Genomic DNA, 23,004 nt, shown 5'->3' with positions numbered 1-23,004 from the left:
TGCCTCCACTGGATAATAGAAAGCAAAAAACACTAAGCAACATGAAAAAGGAGGTTGGAGAATATTTAATGCCAACATAAGAGTGAAAAAATGAAATTATAAAACACACACGGTATTGCTGAATTTTTCTATGGGGGGGCAGTCATGAGTGATTGTTTCTTTCATCTTGCCTGTCTGTATTTTCTACGCTTTCTGGAAATTACTTATTGCTTTTGTAACAAGAAGACGGTTGAAGGCCGTTGCTTCAGGCCAGGTAAGGCCTGCGTGTGTGGCCCGTTCCCTGGGTCAGGTCCTTTCTGTAATCTTGAAAGCCTGGCCCTCTCTGTGTGGCTGACTCAGGACCTCATCCTCAGAAAGCTGCCGCTCGAAAAGAAAAAAAAGCAAACAAAAGCCGGGATCCCTCTTACTGAGTAGCTGGTCTTGGGAGCTCATGACAGAGCCCTTTTTTGCAATCCTTTCTGGAATCTCTTAGATTCTCTGCCACAGCAAGCTGCCTCATAACCATTCATGGAGCAATTCACTTTGCTCTCAAGTCCTTTACCAAGAGTGTTAAAACCAGGAGATTCAAAAGGAATTAAAATATTTAAGGTGTTGTGCTATTCTTCTTAATTTGCGTAGTTCAGTAAACAACAGGCACAAACCACACCCCCCAACCCTGTATCTTATTCCTTTAATACACTCATCTGATTCCTTAAATTCTTCACGCTAATTAAATAAAGGGTGAGTGTGAAAAATGAAATGCCTTTTGCAGGGATATACCAGGCCGGTTTTGAGAAATATGGTTTTTAAAGTCCAACATGAACCCTCTAGATATTCCAAACTCCTTTTGAAGCAGCAGAGCCTGTTCTGCAAACAAAAATTTACCCTGAGTCCCAATCTACAAAACCCATCCAAGAAGCTGCTTTTTTAAAAAAAATAATTTTTAAAAATTGAAGTATAGTTGACTTACAATGGTAATTTCTGCTATACAGTTATAAACATATATATATATATATATATATATATACACTCTTTTTCATATTCTTTTCCATTATGGTTTACCCCAGGATATTGAATATAGTTCCCCTTGCTATACAGTAGGACCTTGTTGTCCATCCATTCTATATATAGTAGTTGGCATCTGCTAATCCATCCCTCCCCACACCCCTCCCCCTTGGCAACCACAAGTCTGTAAAGAAGCTGCTTTGATTGAAGGAGTGGGAGGCTAAAAGCTGCTCATCACCCCACACACACCACACCACACCCACGTACAACCACACACACACACAGATCCCACGGACATACACCACATGCACGGTAAACCACAGCACAATCACACACCACACATCCACACACACATTTAACAACCTACACACGTGCTACACACAGATACACACACACAATACACCAAATCACACACACACACCCCACATCCCAAAGACTATACACAAAGGTCACACTCACAGAGTCCCCTAGGCCGCCAGGGTTTCATCGAACATAATTTGAAAAATTAATGCTTTCAATGCAATCATTGTATTTCATTTTAATGAGCTATTTTCTTTCTTCTTTTTCTTTAAAAGGGTAAAAACCCATGTTCACCAGCAATGATAAAATATTTAGTGCTCTTTCTTCAAGAGCACTGGTTTGAATCTGAAGTTAGTGTTAGGAGCTCTTCTTGCTGGTTCTTTGAAATGAAACAGCAACATTTCCTAATAATCCTAAAGATTAGACATCGGGTCATCAGAAAGCCCAGATAACTTCCTGAGATCCACGACACAAGGGAGAACATATTAATGCATCCTCTGTACAAAGTCATGACAAATGGTATGAATTGAAAAACACTTAGTTTCACCGGCCAGCGGGGCCCAAAGACGAAGATCTGGCTCCGAGCTATGTCCACGCGGTTCCAGGCCAGCGCCAAGCTCAGCTGGTCCCGAGCCGATGCATTTGTGCCTGGAAGGCAAGAGATGGGGCACTACTCACTCCATGCCTGGGTCGCCTGGGGGTGACAGGGGCTGGGTGGGGAACACAGGCTTCCCCAGGCTGGCTCAGCATCAGCCTGGAAATAAGCACGGCTGCCTTTTCTCTGGCCCCTGAGGGATCACTCAGGCCCCAAAGCCGAGGACCAGCTCAGCACTACCAAGCAGCCAGCCTGATGGTGACCCCCGCCCCTTTCCTCCAGCCCCCTCCCCTTCCCAGTGGAGCAGAGAGGTGACCCCATGCGCAGCCAGGTGGCAGCTGTCGTTAGGAGTGGGCCGGGGAAACTGGACAGAGCACTGCGAGATGCAGGGATCGCAAATGAAAAATAATTTCACGCTTACCCTCTGTGAGTTCAAACCTGTGATGAGCTAGTTACAGACAGAAACTGGTTCTTGACTTCAGCCCATCATGGTCCATTGGCCCGTCAAGAAAAGTCCCCCTCCCAAGAAACCCATTTCGAGCCCGATCGTTTTACCACGGCTTTATCCTGAGATAATTTCTAGGCAGCCTGGCGGGCTCGGGGTTCCATCCCCAGCAGACACAGTTCCCGGCGGGAGGAGGGGGGAGGGGTTTCCCAGCCACAAGCAGAGCTCCGGGGAGGCCAGCACGAAAGGACAGGAGTGGCTGTTTCCTGAGAGCTCACCTTTCAGCAGGGCGGTTAAAATTGCCATTTCGATGTCTTGCTGACCCTCGGAACCCATTCTAAACACAGTGACCTGAAAACAGATTAATCGTGAAAAGACTGAGTAAAGCAAAGTGGAAAACAAGAGGGAGAATTGGGGAGTTGCTTAAAAAGGACCACAAACAAGATCTGGCATGACAGATGAATGGATAAAGAAGATGTGGCACATGTATACAATGGAATATTACTCAGCCATAAAAAGAAATGAAATTGAGTTATTTGTAGTGAGGTGGATGGACCGAGAGTCTGTCATTCAGAGCGAAGTAAGTCAGAAAGAGAAAAACAAATACCGTATGCTAACACATATATATGGAATCTAAAAAATAATGGTTCTGATGAACCTAGAGGCAGGACAGGAATAAAGACACAGACGTAGAGAATGGACTTGAGGACATGGGGAGGGGCGAGGATTAGCTGGGACAAAGTGAGACAGGAGCATGGACATATATACACTACCAAATGTAAAACAGATAGCTAGTGGGAAGCAGCTGCATAGCACAGGGAGATCAGCTCAGTGCTTTGTGATCACCGAGAGCGGTGGGATAGGGAAGGTGGGAGGGAGACGCAAGAGGGAGGGGATATGGGGATATATGTATACATATAGCTGATTCACTTTGTTATACAGCAGAAACTAACACAACATTAAAGCAATTTTACTCCAATAAAGATGTTAAAATAAATGAATGACTAAATAAATAAAAAGGACCACAGAGTCTGACGCTAATGCAGCAATCCCGAGAGCGACATGATTTTGCACCAGGTGCTTCTGATTCAGAAAGAACAGCCATTGCTCATCCTGATTTTGAATCCTTGCCTGGATCTTATTTTATTCTTTACCTCATCTGGAGCTGAGGGAGCTCATGCAGGATGTACATGTCAATATCTAAATGGTTCTTGAAGATGACAAAGTCATCTCTACTCAGATTTGATATATCTGTAGGAAACTTACAGATTTAGAATTTCGAAGAGGCTGTCTTCTGTGCGACAAGAGTGCCTCTTCCTTATAAGCGTAACTAAGGAGGCAAAGAGTGGGAGAAAATGAGTGTATTTGGTAGAATTTTGTAAGTACACCTGAAAGCATGGCACATGTCACTCCTTGATGCTTTGAATCTGATTGATATCATGAGCCTCAGAATTGTGGGATGTGGCCTGAAGTGCCCTGACATTTACAAGATCTGAAGCACCCGTGTCCCTCTTCCGAAGAGAATCTGCCTATGCTTAGCCTGCTTCCCGCACATGGACAGAACCACCAGTTGGGTCAGGATCTGTAAAATGCCTCTTGGAAAAGGGTGAATGGAAATAGGAACTACTCCATCCTGCACACATGGGCAGAATTAGAAAGGAAACATAATTCTCTCTGTGGAGCACTTGGGAAGTCAACTCAAGACACTTACAAGTTCTTTCTTTTTCATGCACTCCATGATCATCGCAAAGAGCTGATGCGATTGTGTCTTGTTGTAATTAAATGTTTTCTGAATGGTAACTAGAAGCTGGCCTCTGAGGGAGTCATTGATTATCCTGTTCGAAGGAAACGGGAAAGAGAAGAAAACAACACAGGTGAAATCTGTACGTGAATAAATCAGACATCTCTATGCCCGTCTGGTACCTTTGATTTGAAACTTTATCATTGGAGGATATCCCAGGATAGCAGACCCAAAAGGACTATAGTCAAAAACTGTGTTCACACTTGTCCTAAATTCCAGGCTTGTTGAAAAACTTACAAGGGAAAATGCAGTTGGGAGAGAGCATTTTCCCTCCTGAGAAAGAATCCGTAAGAAACACCACGCTCCTCAGAGCTCCCTCACTTGCTGACCTTGGGAAGTGGGAGAGGAGGGCTAGTAAGTCTTCCTTCTTTTACATTTTTGGAACAGCTAGATGGATCACGATTTCCTCTGGGCCTAACAAGAAGGCATTCAAAACCCCACCTTTTGTAACATATCAGAAATCTTACCCTCCTTCTTCAGAGTACTTGTGTGCAAAAGACAGGATGTCCGAGGCCCGGCCACTGCCGTCGCAGACCACCACGGGGACCGGAGGCTCTTCTCGGAGATACTCCAGGACCATGGAAACCACGTTCGGGCCCCCTTCCACCACGAGGCCCACGACGGGCACACCCTGCCCCAGTCCTGCAACACACACCACATCCACCTTCAGACCACGGTCATGGCCCCATCCAAGTGTTACCGACCAGGGTTCTTGGCCTTCCCCAATCAATAGAAATTGACCAGAAGCGAGACAAGAAATTCAGGCAAGGCTTTATTGGGGCGCCTGCTGCAGCAGCGGGAAGTGGGAACAAACAACAGGCTCCCTTGCTCCCCGAGGGGGGGCAAGCTTGTTCCTTATATGGGGTGAGGGGGGCGTGTCCATGGGTCAGGCTGGAGGGGTGGCTTAGGTGTGTTGTGTGCAGGGGGCATGCGCAGTACCCTGTTTTTGCTCCGGACACCCTGTTTTTGCTCCAGGCTCTTCAAAAGTGGCTGTGGGATTTTTTGGTCTCTTTGTATCTTTTAGGTCCAGAATTTGCCCCAACTGCCCACATGAAAGCAGTTATTTTCAGTCCCATACAGTTTCTTAGTATTTTGTTGCTCCTGGAGAGGTGTGTCCATGTGCAAGCATTGCGGCACTGCAGCAAAGGGTCCCAGGTCCCAGCAAAGAGTCCCAGGTCCCAGCCTGTCTCAAGAGCACTCACTCTAATTCCTGAAACATGGTGAAGAGGAAAACCTTTAGGCCTGGAAGTATGCTTATATGGAGTTAGTGTTCACCAGGAGACTTGAAGGAACTCAGGATGTGATGACTGTTTACATTCTTTTATTCAAACCCCATATTATAGCCTTACTGGAAGAAGCAGAGCCTTTAAATTACAAACTTTCCAAAACATGTGGTTCAACTCCATGTATCACTCAACTGGCTTACGGACTACTTCAAGGTGAGATGTGAGAAACACGGGAGGCTCTTCTTGCTAAAAGAATACCTCCCTGCTGCCTTGCCCCAGGTGAAGTTCCCACCCTGGATGGCTGTCCCTTCAAGAATGACACAGCAAAAGGTGTCTGGACCAGCGATAGGAGAACTCCGTTCAATGCCTGGCCTCACACGTATTAGCCTTATGACATGGGGCCAATCACCAGGCCACCCTGAAGAGCAGGGAACCATCCGTAACAGGTGAATCACCACAGGGCCTCCTCTACCTCCTAAAAGAGCAATAGATATAAAGTATAAGAAACTGTTCAGCTATCAAGGTCCTTGTCAACCTCAAGTGGTGTGTAAGTATGCAGTGTCGTAGTAGGTGTTGATTCAGCCTCCAGGGGCTGGAATAGGCAGTGAGTTATCCAGGAGGGCAAATCTGTAGACCGTCATTAGCCCACCAGTTAATACCTTGTACCCAGAGTCCTCCCTCTGTCTCTATGAGATGACAGGACTCTTTGGGAACACGGTAGGACAAGCTGACTTTTGGTGGCAGAACCCGAAGGGAGGGCTCTGGGAAGCAGGAGGTGGCAAGAGCATCCCAAGAACCCAGGATTCCAGGGCAGGGGGAGATAGTGGGAGCGAAGGAGCAGCAGAGGCTGTTGCAGCCAACATAGAAATAAGACTTTTCTGATAGAAAAGGAAAACAAAGAAACAATGAACAGGCTGGGGAAACAGCATAAACAGGCCTGAAAGAGTTAAGTGATCTTGGTTTTTTTTTTAGCTGTTACTACTAACAAGCACTTGTAGCTAGACTTATCCTTCATAAAAATAATTACTCTCTGACTCCATGTGAATTGCACTCTGCACTTGGCATTTCTTCTCCCCCTACACTCCCTCGTAGCACTCTTCATTTCAGAAAGAAGATCATGGGCCAATAACTTCAGGGACACTAGACCTGGTTGCTGAGCTGCCTGACAACCGCTTTGGCTGTAAATTTGCAGAAGAAAAGAAATGCAAGATCTTCATATCTTTGAGCCTTATCACCTACCCCCGACCACAAGCCCTGGGCTATAAAACCTCTCCCTATTCCCCAGGAAGGGGGCACAGTTCTTGAGGCACTAGCCCGCTGTGTTTCCTCTTTGCCTGGCAAAGAATAAAGCTACTCTTTCAATTCTCCTCCAAAACTCTTTCCATATCTCATTTCGGCATTGGTGTACAGAGAGCCAATATTTTGGCATCAAGACAAACTTGCCTATTTCACAATTTTACCCCAAACTGGCTAAAACAGATTATATTCTGAGCATGTTTCACCAGGTGTCCGTTAGTTGTGATGGGAGTTATTTGATCAACATTAATAGATGGTGAATAGGAGATGTGTCCTTGGTCTCACAATTCTGAAGGCCTTTGGATAAAATCTGCCAGCACAGTTAGGAGAAGGTCTAAGAACTTCAAGTGGGGAAATTCAGAGTTTCTGGTTTGCTTCCACGATGCATTTCTACAGTCAGGAGCTCTTAAATATTTTGAACAACTCTGCCATCTCCTACCAGAATAATCTCAGTTAGGTTCATCTCAGCAGCTATGCGTTGACCGTCTGCTTTGTGCCAGGCAGGTGCCTGGCCAAGAGATGCTGGAGAAATAGACCAAGATGACAATGGACCCTGCCCTTGAGATTTCCAACCCCAGCAAGGCTTGACATTTGAGATCTTCGGGACTCCGGTGGCCAAATCACCTTCTTTTCTAGAAACAGAGGAGAACTGGTTCTTCGTGGTTTAGGCTGGACCCCTGAAACTCCGTGCCGTGGCAGGTGACAACTGAGCACCCCTTTGCTGTCCCTGCCCCACGCAGAACCCTAGGCAAAGGATGACAAAGGGAAGCCCACAGGTCACACGGTCAGGGGAGGCTGGTCAGTGTGAACGCGCACACGGCCAAGACAGCGAAAATGTGCGAACCATCAGCCAGGGAGCTGATACCCAGAAACCCACCACTTGTCATGGCAGACCGTCATTCTAACCACGTGGCAGTCTCACAGACCCTTTAATTATGCTTTAAAATGACCATTTCCCAGGCCTAGACTGTCTTTCGCAATCTTACCAGTAATGGTTACAACAAAATACTCTTTAAGATCATTCAGCAATTGCTTGACAGTAAGAATCACTGAGTTATGAACTCAGTGCCCCAAGAGGTGACACCAGCTATTTTAATTCTAACCAGTTGTTATGATCGTTTCATCTGACTGAGGTCCATTCCTTTCTCTCTAGCTTGACCTCAGCATCCTCCTGGACCAGCATGGGGTGGGGGGCGCCCTGTTGGGAGCAGCCAGCTCCTGCAGGCCTCTCCAGAGGCCTCCGCACCTGGCCCATCTCTGGTGAGAGACCCAGAGCTACTGAGATATTTAATTTAATGAACTCAGAGCATGTAGTTGATAGAAGGAATCATACCAAGCCTTTGAGTGACCAATGTGTTTCCTGTTCAGACATTTAAAAAGTTTGGGATTAGCAGAGGCAAACCATTATCAATAGGATGGATAAACAACAAGGTCCTACAGTATAGCACAGGGAACTATATTCGATATCCTGGAATAAAACATAATGGAAAGAATGTGAAAAAGAATATATATATGTATAACTTAGTCACTTTGCTGTACAGAAGAAATTAACACAGCATTCATTATAAATCAGCTATACTCCAATAAAATTTAAAAAACTAACTATAATCATTATAAGGAATGAAAACCACTGGCAACGTGGCGGGAGATGCCACCACCGTGAAAACGGCTGTGGGGCTGTTTCTCGGGTCCACTCTCCTCGTGAACTTGAGACAAAGCATCACAGCCCAGCTCAGTGACTTGGTAGGTGGCTAAGGGAAAGGGTCTTGCTAAGTCATCTCCTGATGGTCACAGAAGAGTCAAGGTGAAGGCTCTAAATACCCTCGGGTGCTCTCTCTTCCAGCCTGGTTTTCAGGGCAGCCCAGTGGCCGTGGCCAGAACTTACTTGTGTTGATCTTCTGCAGAGAGATGTGCTTCTCCAGCTGCCTTCTCAGCATCACCTCGGCACCATACTTGCCCAGGGTGCCATTGTCAGCCAGGATGAAGTGCGTGTGCGAGTTGTTGAGCACAGACAGCTTACTCAGGGGGTTGGACATAGTCTGGTACACCCGTGTCACCTGACGAAATACACAGCACAAGTCAGAGCTGCAAAACTTGGACAGTAAGACAGGGGAAGCAAGAATATATGGGTGTGGAGCGACAGCTTCACCTAATTGTGCACTTCAACCTACTCTCGCTTCCCTAGCCTCTCTATTGAAGGATTTTTTCTGTAAATTTTTATATCAAATTAGAAAAAATTATTTTAGATCATGACAACCCAACAGATCATGATGACCCAGCAAGTACACTCCCGGGCACTTACTGCAGAGAGAGGAAAACTTACATTAATACAAAATCCTGTACACAAAAGTTTATGGCAGCTTCATTTGCAGTAGCCAAACTGGAAACAACCCAGATAGGCTTCAACAGATAAATGGTACATCCATACGGTGGGACCCCACTCAACAATAAAAAGGAGTAAACTGTTGATACATGCAACCATTTGGATGGATTTCCAGAGAATTAAGTGGCAAGTAAAAAGCCAGCCCTCAAAGGTTACATACTGTACGATCCCATTTACATAACATTCTTGAAATGATACAACTGTAGGATGAAGGGCAGATGAGTGGCTCCCGGGGTTAAGGCAGGAGTGGAAGCAGGAGGGAATCGGGTATGGATATTGAAGGGCAACATGAAACAACAAGGTCTTACGGTATAGCACAGGGAAGTATATTCAGTGTCCTATGATAAACCATAATGGAAAAGAATATGAAAAAAAAAATGTGTGTGTGTGTATATATATATACACACACGTATACAATGTATATGTGTGTATATATATGCGTATATATACATATATATACGCATATATATATGCAACAGCAGAAATTAACACAACATTGTAAATCAACTATACTTCAATAAAAAAACGAATGAATGAAAAGGGCAACATGAGGGCTCCTAGTAGATGTTCTGCATCTTGACTAGACTGACATCAATTATCCTGGTTTTGATCTTGTATCATAGTTTTGCAAGTTTTTACTTTTGGGGAAAAGATAAAGGCTATATGGGACCTTGCTTTATTATCTCCTACACCTGCAGGTGAAATCTAGTTAAAACAAAGACTTTGATTTTTGAAAATTGCCCATTTCCGGGGAGAAAATACTTACATCCCTTCCAACCAGATCTTCTTTATTCTCCACGATGCCCCAGGGAGCAATTCCTATAGCACAAACCCGGCCTCTGGACTTGGAGGAGTGGTCTTTCAAGGCATCCCCCACGTGGCTGATGACACCTGTGAGAGGCCATAAGTCATATCTGTAGGCCCCTTACCTCCCATCAAACCACTATTCATGAACTTCAGGGACCCCAGCTCTGAACCACTCCACATTTCCTACAGAACAGGGTTAAGACACTGAAAGTCTGAGCTCATAATAGCTAGTCATCCTGCATTAGCTCCTAGAAAAGGGAAAACCAAAACCAAAACCAAAGCAACTGTGCAGGAATTGTCTTTACAAGTTTCCAAGACCTAAGGATGGAAGTATGAGGGGTCTCTCTGGCAGGCCTTGGCTGCGTTCAGCTAAAGTTGAGAGTCAGATGGCCTGCCATGTTCCTCAACCTCTCTGGGCCTTGGTGACCTCCCTCATGTGATCGGGAAAGGATTGTCAGGGGCCTCAGTGAAAATGAGGCTTGTACAGGGCTCACTTCAAGGAATGACACATAGTAGGTGCCAGAAATGTTGACCATTATCATGATCATACTGAAATAAAAACGAGCTACCGAATAAAGATTTCATTCTGCCATAAATATTATCAGAATGCAGTATCTTCTGGTTTTTAATGATAATTATCCAAAAGCTCTTTGGGAACCACGATGAGCTCTGGGTTTGTACATTTGCAGCAAGGGATACAGCCTGCACTTACCTGTGCTGATGCCCCCAGTGAAGATCCAGGCCCCAGTGGTCACAGCAGCCTTGATCAGACCTTTCCCAAAGACCTGCTTCAGCTTGGGCTGCATCTCAAAGTTCTGGAGGCCTCCGTGCACGGATATTAAGAGCTTGGGGAGTTCCAGCTGCCAGTCTCTCACCATGAGATGAAGCAGTGAGTCTGGCTTCGTGTCATAGGAGACCCGGATATACTGCAAAAGAGGGTGTGACCCTCAACACTCGTTCTTCGATTTGACTCTTGTGTCACGCGGAACAAGGCTACTGTTCCTGTCCAAGCAACAGCCGCCTGGCTATCTCTCCCATGGGGTTCTGGGGCCCTCTGTGTGAGTCTGTGGCCAAACGATGGAAGGGAACTCTGGAGGGTTCCCAGATATAGCAAATAAAAATAGAGAATGCACAGGTAAACTTGAATTTTATATGCACAATGTTTTAGTATAATTATGGCTCCTGCAATATTTGGGATGCATTTATACTAAAAATTCATCCGTTATTTAACTGAAATTCAAATATATCTGGGGGTCTTATATTTTACCTAGCAACCTTAATCTTTTTTTCTCATTGCCTTAGGATGATTTATTTTATCAAAGTTCCCAGCTAATTTTCATCGTATCAGAACTTCTATAATGACAATAGTTAATACTGAGAGTAAAAGGAATCCTGAAAATTTCCAATAATGAAATACAGTAATATTAGCAAAGACTTATTTTAGTTATTTAATGAGTTCATCAAAAATTATGTGCAGTCACACACACGCATATATGCGCAAATGTCTCCAAATTAACAAATTCGTAGGAAATTTGTAGAAACATATTTGTAGAAAATAAAACTGGAGTTTAAAGGAAACATTTTAAAATTTGAAAGCAAAGACCATTTATAGTTCTAAACAAAATTTGAAATACTTCTTCAATGTGTCTAGCATTCTTAGGAACACAGAAATTACTCCTGTTTGATTTTATCTCTGGATACTTTTTGCTCTTTTGAAACTTCTAGGAAATATACCTGCCAGGTTTACACAAAATTTAGAGCAACTTATGAATTTATGTACTTTTAGGTAAAACTTCTTAACAATTAGTCATTGTTGGGCTATGTAAATCACAGGTAAATCACAGTTCAGAATCACCTGAAATTATATACACTTTAGATGCAATCAAAAGCAAACATGTTCCAAAATAGAATATTGTTCACTTTATCCAATGGCAACCCTAATCTTGAAGGCATCAATTCCAAAGCTGGAAAGATACATGCACCCCAAAGTTCATTGTAGCACTATTTACAGTAGCCAAGACATGGAAACAACCTGTCTGCTGTGAACAGATGAATGGATAAAGAAGATGTGGTACACACACACACACACACACACACACACACATGCATATACATACATGGAATATTACTCAGCCATAAAAAAGAATGAAAAAATGCCATTTGCAGCAACATGGATGGACCTAGAGATTGTCATACTGCGTGAAATAAGTCAGACAGAGAAAGACAAATATCATATGACATCACTTATATGTGGAATCTAAAAAAAATGGTACAAATGAACTTATTTACAGAAATAGAGTCACAGGCGTAGAAAACAGACTTATGGCTACCAGGGGGGAAAGGCGGGGGAGGGATAAATTGGAAGATTGGGATTTACATACACACACTACTATATAAAAAATAGATAACTATTGATAATAAGGGCCTACTGTACAGCACAGGGAACTCTACTCAACACTCTGTAATGACTATATGGGAAAAGAATCTTAAAAAGAGTGGATGTATGTCTGTGTATAACTGATTCACTTTTCTGTACAGCAGAAACTAACGCAATAGTGTAAATCAACTATACTCCAATAAAAAATTTTTTTAAAAATTCCATAGCTGGCTCAGCTAGAATGTGGATCCAGAGGTTGGCCAGGACGATGAGGAGGGAGTGGGTGCTGGGAATGGGGATCAACAGCCAACCTCGGGGCTGGACCTTCCCCTCAAGGTGAAGAAGAGGTTAATGAGCAGATGCCTTGGCCCCTGTGAACAGCCTCTTTGTGTCCAGGCCAGTAGGCAGGGTGCCCTTCCAGAAGACCTTACGTTGTGGTCTTTGGAACACAACTGAATTTTATTTGAACAATGATGTTGGGCCGGTGAAATAGAATGAAATTGCAAAAATGGTCTCACCGGGCACGTGAGAGCATTATTCAGAATGAGCTGAAAGGGATCACAGTGCTGACGCCTCCCCTCTTGGCAGGGCTCATGAGAAAGGCAGAGGGCATTCCCTGTTTACATGCAAATGTGAAAGGCCTCCGTCTTCTTGGGCCAGCTGAATGCAAGCCCAGAGAGGCTGTGTGTGGACTTCAGAGGGAAATATTTCCAGAAACTCCTAACCCATGTAAGGGGGGTGGTAAATGTCCACTGTGAGAAAAAACAAAACAAAGTCCCAAACAACCCTAAAAAACAAACAACATAATTCGTCTCTCATCACTGGAGATGGGGTGGTATCTTTGTAGAGTGGGGCTGGACTGTGATGTATGAATTCACAATCTTGGTACGGATTTAAAGGATACTCCGTGTTCCCTATCATAGCGCCCAGTTTCCAAATCTCATGGCTAAAAACTCGAGCGTGTGGATATATTTCCTGTCTTTGCATTGAAAACTCTAGGAAGATAGAGCCACACCCCTGAAAGAAGACCCAGGTGTCTGCAGTCCGGGAGGCGGGGCCTCTGATGGAAGCTGCGGCTCAGTGGCATCCCTTCCCAAGGCCCCTCTTACCATGGCTTTATTGGAGTATCCGCCACCCTGGAATTCGAGAATCCCGTAGGAATCTGTTGGGTAGCTCTGGGTGTGTTTGCCAACAGACCATTTTTCGGGCTGAGTCTCCACCTGCTTGTTCTCCTCTCCATTTTTGCTGGCTGTTACGCTTGGCAGAGGGGGGATATGCTGGTTGGTGAGCTGGCCACAGCAACACCTGAAAACAAAGGCAAAGCTCAGTCTTTCTATAACATTTTCCTCCTTAAGATGAGTTAACCTGAACAGAAGCAGACTAACACCTTCCTTATCCAGCTTTACTGGAGACAGAAATGCCACTTATGATGTCCTTTTCCAGATAATCAATGCATATCTATTTCCATACCAGAAAAGTATAAATACCAGACTATTCTAAACACATTGGATGGTTGCCCTTCCCTACTGAACACATTTTTAGTCTTTCTGGTGTCCTGACAACATGACTATGGCCATCAATCACTGAATATTCTGTGACAAAGGACAATCACGCTCCCCCATGCAGAGTTGACCTGCAATGATTTTTCAATATTATTGAATTATTCTGTTGCTAAAGAAATGTAAAACATTTCTCTACACAAGTAACATTGAAAGTATATTTACTTCAGTTTTAGTCAGAAACTGGCTGAGGTAGAATCCAGGGCCTAACCATTTTAAAGCCTAGTTATTCAGAAGCTGCTTAGGGGCTAAATCCATTCAGTTTTAGGCAGAAACTTGCTGAGGTAGAATCCAGGGCCTAACCATTTTAAAGCCTAGTTATTCAGAAGAGGGGCGCTTCCGGGAAGATGGCGGCAGGGTAAGACGCGGAGATCACCTTCCTCCCCGCAGATACACCAGAAATACATCTACACGTGGAACAACTCCTACAGAACACCTACTGAGCGCTGGCGGAAGACCTCAGACCTCCCAAAAGGCAAGAAACCCCCCACGTACCTGGGTAGAGCAAAAGAAAACAGAATAAACAGAGACAAAAGGATAGGGACGGGACCTGCACCAGTGGGAGGGAGCCGAGGAGGAGGAAAGGTATCCACACACTAGGAAGCCCCTTCGCGGGCGGAGACTGCGGGTGGCGGAGGGGGAAAGCTTCGGAGCCGCGGAGGAGAGCACAGCAACAGGGGTGCGGAGGGCAAAGCGGAGACATTCCCACACAGAGGATCAGGGCCGACCGGCACTCACCAGCCGAGAGGCTTGTCTGCTCACCCGCCGGGGCGGGCGGGGCTGGGAGCTGAGGCTCGGGCTTCGGTCGGAGCGCAGGGAGAGGAATGGGGTTGGCGGCATGAACACAGCCTGCAGGGCGTTAGTGCGCCACCGGTGGCCAAGAGGGAGTCCGGGGAAAAGTCTGGACCTGCCGAAGAGGCAAGAGACTTTTTCTTCCCTCATTGTTTCCTGGTGCGTGAGGAGGGGGGATTAAGAGAGCTGCTTAAAGGAGCTCCAGAGATGGGCACGAGCCGCGGCTAAAACCGCGGGCCCCAGAGACGGGCATGAGACGCTAAGGCTGCTGCTGCCGCCACCAAGAAGCCTGTGTGCGAGCACAGGTCACTAACCACACCCCGCTTCCGGGGAGCCTGTGCAGCCCGCCACTGCCAGGGTCCCGGAATCCAGGAACAACTCCCCTGGGAGAACGGACGACTCGCCTCAGGCTGGTGCAACGTCACGCCGGCCTCTGCCGCCGCAGGCCCGCCCCGCACTACGTGCCCCTCCCTCCCCCCCCCTCCCTGAGTGAGCCAGAGCCCCGGAAGCAGCGGCTCCTTTAACCCCGTCCTGTCTGAGCGAAGAACAGACGCCCTCCAGCGACCTACACGCAGAGGCGGGGCCAAATCCAAAGCTGAGGCCCTGAGAGCTGTGAGAACCAAGAAGAGAAAGGGAAATCTCTCCCAGTAGCCTCAGGAGCAGCGGATTAAAGCTCCACAATCAACTTGATATACCCTGCATCTGTGGAATACAGGAATAGACAACGAATCATCCCCAATTGAGGAGGTGGACTTTGAGAGCAAGATTTATGATTTTTTCCCCTTTTCCTCTTTTTGTGAGTGTGTATGTGGATGCTTCGGTGTGAGAGTATGTCTATAGCTTTGCTTCCACCATTTGTCCTAGGGTTCTAACCATCCGTTTTCTTTTTTCTTAATAATTATCTTTTAATTTTAATAACTTTATTATATTTTATCTTACTTTATTTTACTTTATCTTCTTTTTTTCCTTCCTTCCCTCCCTCCTTCCTTCCTCCCTCCCTCCCTCCCTCCCTTCTTTCTTTCTTTCTTTCTTCTTCTACTAATTCTTTCTTTCTACTTTTTCTCCCTTTTATTCTGAGCTGTGTGGATGAAAGGCTCTTGGTGCTGCAGTCAGGAGTCAGTGCTGTGCCTCTGAGGGGGGAGAGCCAACTTCAGGACACTGGTCCACAAGAGATCTCCCAGCTCCACATAATATCAAACGGCAAAAATCTCCCAGAGATCTCCATCTCAACACCAGCACCCAGCTTCACTCAACGACCAGCAAGCTACAGTGCTGGACACCCTATGCCAAACAACTAGCAAGACAGGAACACAACCCCACCCATTAGCAGAGAGGCTGCCTAAAATCATAATAAGTCCACAGACACCCAAAAACACACCACCAGACGTGGACCTACCCACCAGAAAGACAAGATCCAGCCTTATCCACAAGAACACAGGCACTAGTCCCCTCCACCAGGAAGCCTACGCAACCCACTGAACCAACCTTAGCCACTGGGGACAGACACCAAAACCAACGGGAACTACGAACCTGCAGCCTGCAAAAAGGAGACCCCAAACACAGTAAGATAAGCAAAATGAGAAGACAGAAAAACACACAGCAGATGAAGGAGCAAGATAAAAACCCACCAGACCTAACAAGTGAAGAGGAAATAGGCAGTCTACCTGAAAAAGAATGCAGAATAATGATAGTAAAGCTGATCCAAAACTGTGGAAATAGAATAGACAAAATGCAAGAAACATTTAACAAGGACCTAGAAGAACTAAAGAGCAAACAAACAATGATGAACAACACAATAAATGAAATTAAAAATACTCTAGATGGGATCAATAGCAGAATAACTGAGGCAGAAGAACGGATAAGTGACCTGGAAGATAAAATAGTGGAAATAACTACTGCAGAGCAGAATAAAGAAAAAAGAATGAAAAGAACTGAGGATAGTCTGAGAGACCTCTGGGACAACATTAAACACACCAACATTCGAATTATAGGGGTTCCAGAAGAAGAAGAGAAAAAGAAAGGGACTGAGGAAATATTTGAAGAGATTATAGTTGAAAACTTCCTTAATATGGGAAAGGAAATAATTAATCAAGTCCAGGAAGCACAGAGAGTCCCATATAGGATAAATCCAAGGAGAAATATGCCAAGACACATATTAATCAAACTTTCAAAACTTAAACACAAAGAAAACATATTAAAAGCATCAAGGGAAAAACAACAATAACACACAAGGGAATCCCCATAATGTTAAGAGCTGATCTTTCAGCAGAAACTCTGCAAGCCAGAAGGGACTGGCAGGACATATTTAAAGTGATGAAGGAGAAAAACCTACAACCAAGATTACTCTACCCAGCAAGGATCTCATTCAGATTTGATGGAGAAATTAAAACCTTTACAAACAAGCAAAAGCTGAGAGAGTTCAGCACCACCAAACCAGCTTTACAGCAACTGCTAAAGGAACTTCTCTAGGCAAGAAACACAAGAGAAGGGAAAGACCTACAATAACGAACCCAAAACAATTAAGAAAATGGGAATAGGAACATGCATATCGATAATTACCTTAAATGTAAATGGACTAAATGCTCCCACCAAAAGACACAGATTGGCTGAATGGATACAAAAACAAGACCCATATATTTGCTGTCTACAAGAGACCCACTTCAGACCTAGAGACACATACAGACTGAAAGTAAGGGGATGGAAAAAGATATTTCATGCAAATGGAAAACAAAAGAAAGCTGGAGTAGCAATTCTCATATCAGACAAAATAGACTTTAAAATAAAGAATATTAGAAGAGACAAAGAACGACACTACATAATGATCAAGGGATCGATCCAAGAAGAAGATATAACAATTGTAAATATTTATGCACCCAACATAGGAGCACCTCAATACATATGGCAAATACTAATAGCCATAAAAGGGGAAATCGACAGTAACACATTCATAGTAGGGGACTTTAACACCCCACTTTCACCAATGGACAGATCATCCAAAATGAAAATAAATAAGGAAACACAAGCTTTAAATGATACATTAAACAAGATGGACTTAATTGATATTTATAGGACATTCCATCCAAAAACAGCAGAATACACATTTTTCTCAAGTGCTCATGGAACATTCTCCAGGATAGATCATATCTTGGGTCACAAGTCAAGCCTTGGTAAATTTAAGAAAATTGAAATTGTTTCAAGTATCTTTTCCGACCACAACGCTATGAGACTAGATATCAATTACAGGAAAGGATCTGTAAAAAATACAAACACATGGAGGCTAAACAATACACTACTTAATAACGAAGTGATCACTGAAGAAATCAAGAGGAAATAAAAAAATATCTAGAAACAAATGACAATGGAGACACGACAACCCAAAATCTATGGGATGCAGCAAAAGCAGTTCTAAGAGGGAAGTTTATAGCAATACAATCCTACCTTAAGAAACAGGAAACATCTCGAATAAACAACCTACCCTTGCACCTAAAGCAATTAGAGAAAGAAGAACAAAAACTCCCCAAAAGTTAGCAGAAGGAATGAAATCATAAAAATCAGATCAGAAATAAATGAAAAAGAAACGAAGGAAACGATAGCAAAGATCAATAAAACTAAAAGCTGGTTCTTTGAGAAGATAAACAAAATTAATAAACCATTAGCCAGACTCATCAAGAAGAAAAGGGAGAAGACTCAAATCAATGGGAGAAAATATTTGCAAATGAAGCAACTGACAAAGGATTAATCTCCAAAATTTATAAGCAGCTCATGCAGCTCAATAACAAAAAAACAAACAACCCAATCCAAAAATGGGCAGAAGACCTAAATAGACATTTCTCCAAAGAAGACATACAGACTGCCAACAAACACATGAAAGAATGCTCAACTTCATTAATCATTAGAGAAATGCAAATCAAAACTACAATGAGATATCATCTCACACCAGTCAGAATGGCCATCATCAAAAAATCTAGAAACAATAAATGCTGGAGAGGGTGTGGAGCAAAGGGAACCCTCTTGCACTGTTGGTGGGGATGTAAATTGATACAACCACTATGGAGAACAGTACAGAGGGTCCTTAAAAAACTACAAATAGAACTACCATATGACCTAGTAATCCCACTACTGGACATATACCCTGAGAAAACCATAATTCAAAAAGAGTCAGGTACCAAAATGTTCATTGCAGCTCTATTTACAATAGCCAGGACATGGAAGCAACCTAAGGGTCCATCCACAGCTGAATGGATAAAGAAGATGTGGCACATATATACAATGGAATATTACTCAGCCATAAAAAGAAACGAAATTGAGCTATTTGTAATGAGGTGGATAGACCTAGAGTCTGTCATACAGAGTGAAGTAAGTCAGAAAAAGAAAGACAAATACCATATGCTAACACATATATATGGAATTTAAGGGGAAAAAAATGTCATGAAGAACCTAGGGGTAAGACAGGAATAAAGACACAGACCTATTAGAGAATGGACTTGAGTATATGGGGAGGGGTAAGGGTAAGCTGTGACAAAGCGAGAGAGAGGCATGGACATATATACACTACCAAACATAAGGTAGATAGCTAGTGGGAAGCAGCCACATAGCACAGGGAGATCAGCTTGGTGCTTTGTGACCGCCTGGAGGGTGGGATAGGGAGGGAGACACAAGAGGGAAGAGATATGGGAACATATGTATATGTATAACTGATTCACTTTGTTATAAAGCAGAAACTAACACACCATTGTAAAGCAATTATACTCCAATAAAGATGTAAAGAAAGAAAGAAAGAAAGAAAGAAAAGAAAAGAAAGAAAGAAAGAAAGAATATTTGTTTTGCTGCTTTTGCTGCTCATACTTTTGGTGTCATTTCAAAGAATTATTTGCCAAATCCAAGGTCATGAAGATTTACTCCTATGTTTTTGTTTAAGAGTTTTATAGTTTTATCTCTTACATCTGATATTTGATCGATTTTGGGTTAATTTTTTTATATCGTGTTATGTAGGGACTTAAATCCATTCCTTTGATGTCCAGGTGTTCAGCACCATTTGATGAAGAGACTAATCTTTCCCCATTGGTTTAGGCAACCTTGCTGAAATATCAGTTGATTATAGATGAATGGGTTTCTTTCTGGACTCTCAGTTCTATTCCATTGGTCTGTATGTCTACCCTTACTCCAGTACCATACTACTTTGATAAGCGTAGGTCTGTAGTAAGTTTTGAAATCATGTAAAGTGAGTCCTCCTACTTTGTTCTTTTTTTATTAGATTATTTTGGCTATCCTGTGTCCCTTGCAATTCCATATCAATCAGTTTGTCAATTTCTAGAAAGAAGTCAGCTGGAATTCTGATAGAGATTGCTTTGAATCTGTAGGTCATTTTGGGAATATTGCCATCTTAACTATGTTAAGTCTTCCAATCCATGAACATGGAATGTTTTCCCAATTATTTAGATTGTCATTAATTTCTTTCAACAATGTTTTATAGTTTTCAGATATAAGTTTTGTTATTATTATTTTTTTTTGGTCGTGCCACGCAGCTTGTGGGATCTTAGTTCTCCAACCAGTGATTGAGCCTGGGCCCACGGCAGTGAGTCCTAACCACTGGACCACCAGAGAAGCCCCTCAGATATAAATTTTGTAATTCTTTTGTTAAGTTTATCCCTAAGTGTCTAATTCTTTTTGATACTATTGTGTATGGAATTGTTCTGTTAGTTTCATTTTCATATTGTTCATTGCAAGCTTATAGAAATATATATGATTTTTGTATATTGATTTTGTATGCTGCAAACTTGCTGAACTTCTTTAGTAGTTATAATAGTTTTTTAGTGATTCCTTAGGATTTTCTATATACAAGATTATGTCATCTGCTGATAGAAATAGTTTTATTTCTTCCTTTCCAATACGGGTGCCTTTTATTTCTTTCTCTTACCTAATTGCCTTGGTTAGAACCTCTAGTAAAATTTTAATAGAAGTGGTAAGACTGAACATCCTTGTCTTGTCTCTGATGTTAGGGGCAAGCATCCGATCTTTCACCACTAAGTATGATGTTAGCCGTGGATTTTTCACAGAAGCTCTTTATCAGGTTGAGAAAGTTCTCTTCTAGTCCTAGTTTTCTGTTTTTTTTTTAAATCGTAAAAAGGTGTTGGATTTTGTCAAACACTTTCTTGGTGTCAGTTAAGGTGATCATGTGATTTTTGTTTTTTATTCTATGAATTTGATGTATTGCATTAATTGATTTTCTGCTGTGAAAACAACCTTGCATTCCTGGGATAAATCCCAGTTGGTTATGATGTGTAATTCTTTTTATATGTTTTTGGATTTGGTTTGATAGTATTTGTTCAAGATTTCTGCATCCATATTCACAAGAGATATTAATCTGTAATTGCCCTTTCTTGTGCTGTCTTTGTCTGGTTTTAATATCAAGGTAGTACTGGCCTCATAAAATGAGTTGGGAAGTGCTCTCTCATCTTCTATTTTTTGAAAGAGCTTGGGAAGAATTGGTATCAGTTCTTCTTTAAATATTTGGTAAAATTCAACTGTGAAGCCCTCTGGACCTAAGCTTTTCTTTGTAGGTAATTTTTTTTTTTTTTTTTTTTGTGGTACGTGGGCCTCTCACTGTTGTGGCCTCTCCCGTTGCGGAGCACAGGCTCCGGACATGCAGGCCCAGCGGCCATGGCTCACGGGCCCAGCCGCTCCGCAGCATGTGGGATCCTCCCGGACCGGGGCACGAACCCATGTCCCCTGCATCAGCAGGCGGACTCTCAACCACTGTGCCACCAGGGAAGCCCCTGTAGGTAATTTTTGATGACTAATCCTGCCTCTTCACTTCTTATAGGTTTCTTCAGATTATGTATTTCTTCTTGAATCATTTTGGCAGTTTGTGTCTTTCTAGGAATTTGTCCATTTCATCTAAGTTATCTAATTTATTGTCATTGGTATACAGATCATAGTGTTCCTTTACACTCATTTCTATTTCTGTAAGATTGGTAGCAATGTCTCTTCATTTCTGATTCTAGAATTAAGATTTTAGATTTAGAATTAAGTCTTCTCTCTTTCTTCATCAATCTAGCTAAAGGTTTGTCAATTTTGTGGCTCTTTTCCAAGAAACAGCTTTTGATTTCATTGATTTTTCTCTATCGTTTTAAGATTTTCTATTTCATTAACTCCCATTCTATTCTCTATTATTTCCTCCCTTTTCTTTCTTTCAGGTTTAGTTTGCCCTTCTCTTCCCAGTGTGTTATAACATTAGGAACTCTAACAAAAAGGCCAGAAGATACCCTGGAAATCTGTCTAAAGCCCTCAGCTCCTTGATCTCACTAAGTCTAAGAGGAAAGTGTGGGCCCATCTGCTTGTGAAAACTCACATGAGTGAATGGAGGACAGCGCCTCTCCCCTGAGGCTGTCTGCATCTTGACAGAGGAACTTATAGCCCAGGTGACTCCCTGGTTAATGACTCACATGGGGCATAAGTTCTAGCTGTCCTTGACTTCTTCTCTCCCTCCCCCAAACACCAGAATAGTTGCTGGCAACTGGCAGAGAAGTGCAAGTTTGAATAATGTCTTAATTATGGCTTCCAACTTACCTGTTAGGATCTTTAGTGCTGGGAATTACAAAGATACATTCTCGTTTGCAAAAGGTTTTTTCTATCCAAGATTTCTGTCCCTGGAAGAGAAAAAAAGTGGAAATTAGACCAAGATATTCCCAAGCCATCCTCAGAGTTCATTCTTTTGCTTTTATAAAATGAGTAGTAACAGGAAGTCTGTCCAAAACATCTGAATAGACACGTCCAAGAATGGTGGACACAAGTCTTTCAGGATCTTAGCTCTGGTTTCTTTTAAGAGAAATGGCTCAGAAGTATGTATTCATGGTTTCCATAGGGCTACAACCTGGGTTTTGTATGCTAGTCAGAGTCTGCAAAGGGAGAACAATGATGCCCCTGGAGTAAGCCAGTGCCCCACGGAGCCTGGTGTGGACGTGAGTTACCGGAGAAGCTGACAAAGTCGGCCAGTCTAGGGTCAGGTCTTTGATCTGCTCTCAAGACCCCATCTTCTCCAGACTTTCAGGCTCCCCACACACCATAGGCATTTTTTATTAATTAATTAATTTACAGGTAATTTTTCTAACTGGTGCTCAGATTCACTGAATGTTATTTTTAGAATTAAAAATATTGGAGGTGGGATCCGAGAGCTGAGGGCAGGCTTGATGTACCCCACCTCGGGGTGGTGCTCTGACTGCGGCAACTGTTGTAGGGCTGCCTCCAGGGAGACAGCGAGGGGCCACTGACCCCTTAAACATCTTCTTCTGAAGTACATTCTACGCTAGGAGGAATGACTGCACTATTTTCCTGCGCTATGGCAGTCAGATCTGGTAGAGGTAACATCTCTACAGAAACCCCAAACCTGGCAAGGATGGTTCAGATTTTGGCAGATTGTCGCTTCATCCCCACCCAACA

At 43.2% G+C, this 23,004-nt stretch overlaps 2 protein-coding genes across 5 annotated transcripts in view; one reads left to right on the top strand and one right to left on the bottom strand.

Moving 5' to 3' along the window:
* The window catches only part of TRPM1 (transient receptor potential cation channel subfamily M member 1), an 86,815-nt gene extending 64,213 nt beyond the window's left edge, over positions 1–22,602 (bottom strand). The window contains exons 1-9 of one of the 2 annotated variants that reach the window (XM_067698912.1): positions 22,135–22,602; positions 13,324–13,519; positions 10,550–10,763; positions 9,797–9,921; positions 8,533–8,704; positions 4,593–4,767; positions 4,036–4,159; positions 2,603–2,675; positions 1,832–1,932 (exon numbers count right to left, since the gene is read on the bottom strand). In XM_067698912.1, coding sequence (XP_067555013.1) covers positions 1,832–1,932; positions 2,603–2,675; positions 4,036–4,159; positions 4,593–4,767; positions 8,533–8,704; positions 9,797–9,921; positions 10,550–10,763; positions 13,324–13,519; positions 22,135–22,262 — 1,308 coding nt within the window. In that variant the 5' untranslated portion in view covers positions 22,263–22,602. Of the gene's footprint in view, positions 1–1,831; positions 1,933–2,602; positions 2,676–4,035; positions 4,160–4,592; positions 4,768–8,532; positions 8,705–9,796; positions 9,922–10,549; positions 10,764–13,323; positions 13,520–14,511; positions 15,000–22,134 lie in introns of those variants that run through there. The other variant, XM_067698920.1, reaches the window with a different exon arrangement.
* The window catches only part of FAN1 (FANCD2 and FANCI associated nuclease 1), a 260,180-nt gene that overhangs the window by 147,264 nt on the left and 89,912 nt on the right, over positions 1–23,004 (top strand). The gene's annotated exons all lie outside the window — the stretch shown is intronic.

This window comes from Pseudorca crassidens, chromosome 1, assembly GCF_039906515.1.
Source record: "Pseudorca crassidens isolate mPseCra1 chromosome 1, mPseCra1.hap1, whole genome shotgun sequence".
In the NCBI taxonomy this organism is placed as follows: Eukaryota; Metazoa; Chordata; class Mammalia; order Artiodactyla; family Delphinidae; genus Pseudorca; species Pseudorca crassidens.
This window is presented reverse-complemented; position numbering and strand designations above follow the sequence as displayed.